Source organism: Pseudophryne corroboree, chromosome 3 (assembly GCF_028390025.1).
Source record: "Pseudophryne corroboree isolate aPseCor3 chromosome 3, aPseCor3.hap2, whole genome shotgun sequence".
In the NCBI taxonomy this organism is placed as follows: Eukaryota; Metazoa; Chordata; class Amphibia; order Anura; family Myobatrachidae; genus Pseudophryne; species Pseudophryne corroboree.
This window is the reverse complement of record NC_086446.1, coordinates 193,847,705-193,850,922: the sequence shown is the minus strand read 5'-3', so window position 1 is coordinate 193,850,922 and position 3,218 is coordinate 193,847,705. Positions and strand designations below refer to the sequence as shown.

The 3,218-nt window shown below is 34.8% G+C and overlaps 1 protein-coding gene across 1 annotated transcript in view; it reads left to right on the top strand.

Annotated features, from left to right (window-relative positions):
- Positions 1-1,825: 1,825 nt before the first annotated feature.
- LOC135057583 (pulmonary surfactant-associated protein D-like) overlaps positions 1,826-3,218 on the top strand; it is an 11,634-nt gene continuing 10,241 nt past the window's right edge. The window contains exons 1-3 of the mRNA XM_063963418.1: positions 1,826-1,869; positions 2,341-2,539; positions 2,753-2,860. Of these exons, the coding sequence (XP_063819488.1) occupies positions 2,359-2,539; positions 2,753-2,860 (289 nt within the window). The 5' untranslated portion in view covers positions 1,826-1,869; positions 2,341-2,358. The remainder of the gene's footprint in view (positions 1,870-2,340; positions 2,540-2,752; positions 2,861-3,218) is intronic.

The following is a 3,218-nucleotide window of genomic DNA, read 5'->3' as shown; positions in this document are numbered from 1 at the left end:
GCTTTATGCTGCAAAACGTATGGTTTTTAAGTTAGTATTTGCTATTTATTTATATATATATATATATATATATATATATAATATATATATATATATATATATATATTTATATATATATACATATAGGAAGAAAGAAAGCAGCGGCACTCCGTCGGTATATATATATATATATATATATATATATATACATATAGGAAGAAAGAAAGCAGCGGCACTCCGTCGGTATAAATAATCGAACGTGTATTAAATCAAAAGCATAACAATGGTCACATAAAGAACCAACGTTTTGGGGTCCTGAGACCCCTTTGTCAAGGCGTTCACGCCTTGACAAAGGGGTCTCAGGACCCCGAAACGTTGGTTCTTTATGTGACCATTGTTATGCTTTTGATTTAATACACGTTCAATTATTTATACCGACGGAGTGCCGCTGCTTTCTTTCTTCCTATTTTGACGTATTGTTTGCTGCGGAGGGCACCCGGATCTGCTACATTATATTGAGAGTGCCGGGCATCTCTACACTATATATATATATATACCTATATATGTTTTTTTTTTAAATATATATATATATATATATATATATATTGTATTTTGTTTCTTTTAAAGTTAGGGTTTGCAGCATATTTTGTGTGTAATGAAGTGATTACAGGTTAACTTACCATTGGTGTGTAGCATTGTCCTCTCTGCCAGGGACTTCTGCCTGAGACTCTGCACCTGATGTGTGTGGCTCCACTGTCACATCTAAGGTGGCTTGGGCTGGCTCTTCGCTGGGCACAGGTGATTCTATCTCACTGAAATCCTCAAAAAGCACCAGCGATGATAACGAGCTTTGTTGAGTGCTCTCTGGAATTGAAGTTGGCATCGCTGTCTGCATAGCAGCGCCAATTGAGGAGGACAAAGAGTTAGGGATTCATAGTGCTGAGTTCCCAAAATGACATTACAGAGATCATAATAAGGCAACTCCATGCGTCCAACCCACACCAATTTCTATTGTGGTCATGGACTGTGCTGTATTGTATGCAAATCACCTTCAGTTTGTTGACTTGTTGCCAAGTTTTCTTCACACAGGATCTTGGCGATATTACTATACACAGTCTCACCCTTCAATGTCCCGGTAATTTGGGACATTATCTCCTCCTCTCCCCACACTATAAACAGCTCTCTTACCTACTCATCCATCCTGTGCCATTTGTCACTGGGGAGGTCATCAGTAACAGCCTCAGGAAAGCCCAGGTCGTAGAATTCAGACATAAGCCAGGGTACTGATCCAGGTTGCAAGTTCCAGGAATAACCCTGTTCAATTGATGGGGTATGGAACCGGGACTGTCAACCCGGGTCAGACTCTTTCAGACATAAGCCAGACTCGGGCAGTTTTTCCATGCTCCCGGAAAATCCCAGGTTTCCCTGTATGTCTGAAAGAGATATTAGTGACTAAAATAAAACAATGGGGGATATTCAATTGTTTGAAAAGTCAGTTGGGTCACTGTTTTTTCCTATCCAATAGACAGGAAAAAACAGACACCCAACTGACTTTTCAAACATTTGAATTCCCCCCAATGAGTCCAGTACACTATTAACTTGAAGGAATGCATGAGACAATCTGTGAATACCACAAATACCTTGATATCACAACCATATTTGTTTTGGCTATTTTGCTGATTATTAGATTGATTAACTTGTTTGTTCATATCTGGCAAACCATATCTATTCTTTTTATTATTTCTCATTCTTCCTCCTTCAAATATCAAAATTCCACCCATATAAATTATGCAAATAAGGAAACAATATATTAGTATATATAGATGGTCACTGTATTCTATTCATTCAACTGCAGATAACTTTTACTCTCAAACTGTTCATAACTGATTAGTAAGTATCATGCTATTCTACTTATATGAATATTGTATTACTTGTAAATGTGTATGTGTGGATTTGTAATATTGAGTCAATTTAACAAAGAGTTTTAATTATTAGTAATAAGAAAAAAAACAATTCAGCACCATTTGGAATTTATTGTGTTTTAGTTAATTAATTTTGCAAGCCAATGCAGGTTCACAAACACAGTTCTAACAATTGTTCCAAACTGTATTTTCAAGTACAGTATCTTTTGGTGCAAACTGTTTATAATATATTTGTACATCACATTACTGTATATAAAATCCATAAATTACAACAGATTTACAATAACAATAATATTTAATACTCTTAAATTGTGCTTTTAAATACATTTTTATGTTTGAACCAGCAATTACAAATTTATGAATTTATTTACCTGTTTTAGGTACAATAAACATTTATATTCGCTGCAATAAAGTATATTTTCTCTCTCATCCTCTAAAGACCTGCAACATTTGGAAAATGCAAACTCTTCAGGTTTTCTGTGGCCTACTCTGTTTGTCCTTGGTGTTATCTGGTACCCAGATATGTAATGACCCAGACAACAATGCCTATTCCATCATTACATGTGGTGCTCCAGGAAAAGATGGTCTACCAGGCAAGGATGGTAAAAATGGACTTAATGGAGAAAATGGAGAACAAGGTAAAGCTGTTCTATTGTATAGTATATTAGAATAGTATATAAACTAATTGTATTCCCTGTGTAACATTACGTTTTATTTATTGAACAGTGTTTATTCACTTAAAATGTTAGTAATGTTTCATGAAAACTGTAGTAAGGCTTCTGATTCAAGATGTAAAGATATGTTTCTTTACTTTCTATACCTTTTATGTTGTTGTTGTTGTTTTCTTTAAGGACAACCAGGACAATCTGGACCACAAGGGATTGCTGGACCTCCTGGAGCAAAAGGAGAAAAGGGTCCCTCAGGCCAGAAAGGGGAAAAAGGGGACTGTGACACTTCAGGTAAAAAATGTATATTGTATTTTATTGTGTACTGATTGTTGCTGTTACTTAGATATGTTATGGAATTAAATTTGAAATGATATATTAAAATAACATATTTTTTGGATACTTAGATAGATAAATAACAATAATATTGTATAGAATTGACACTAACAAATATTGGTATCCTTCTTTTATGTGAAACAGAGAATTATGCTATTGCACCATTTAGGGAGAAAATATGACACATAATGCAGATATTCTGCAATTAAATGAATCTAGTTTTATTGATATTTACAGTCAGGGGTGAATTCATGTTGAAATGGGTTCCACAAAAAACAAAACGTATTTAGGACGGTATGTACTAAACCCCAAAATG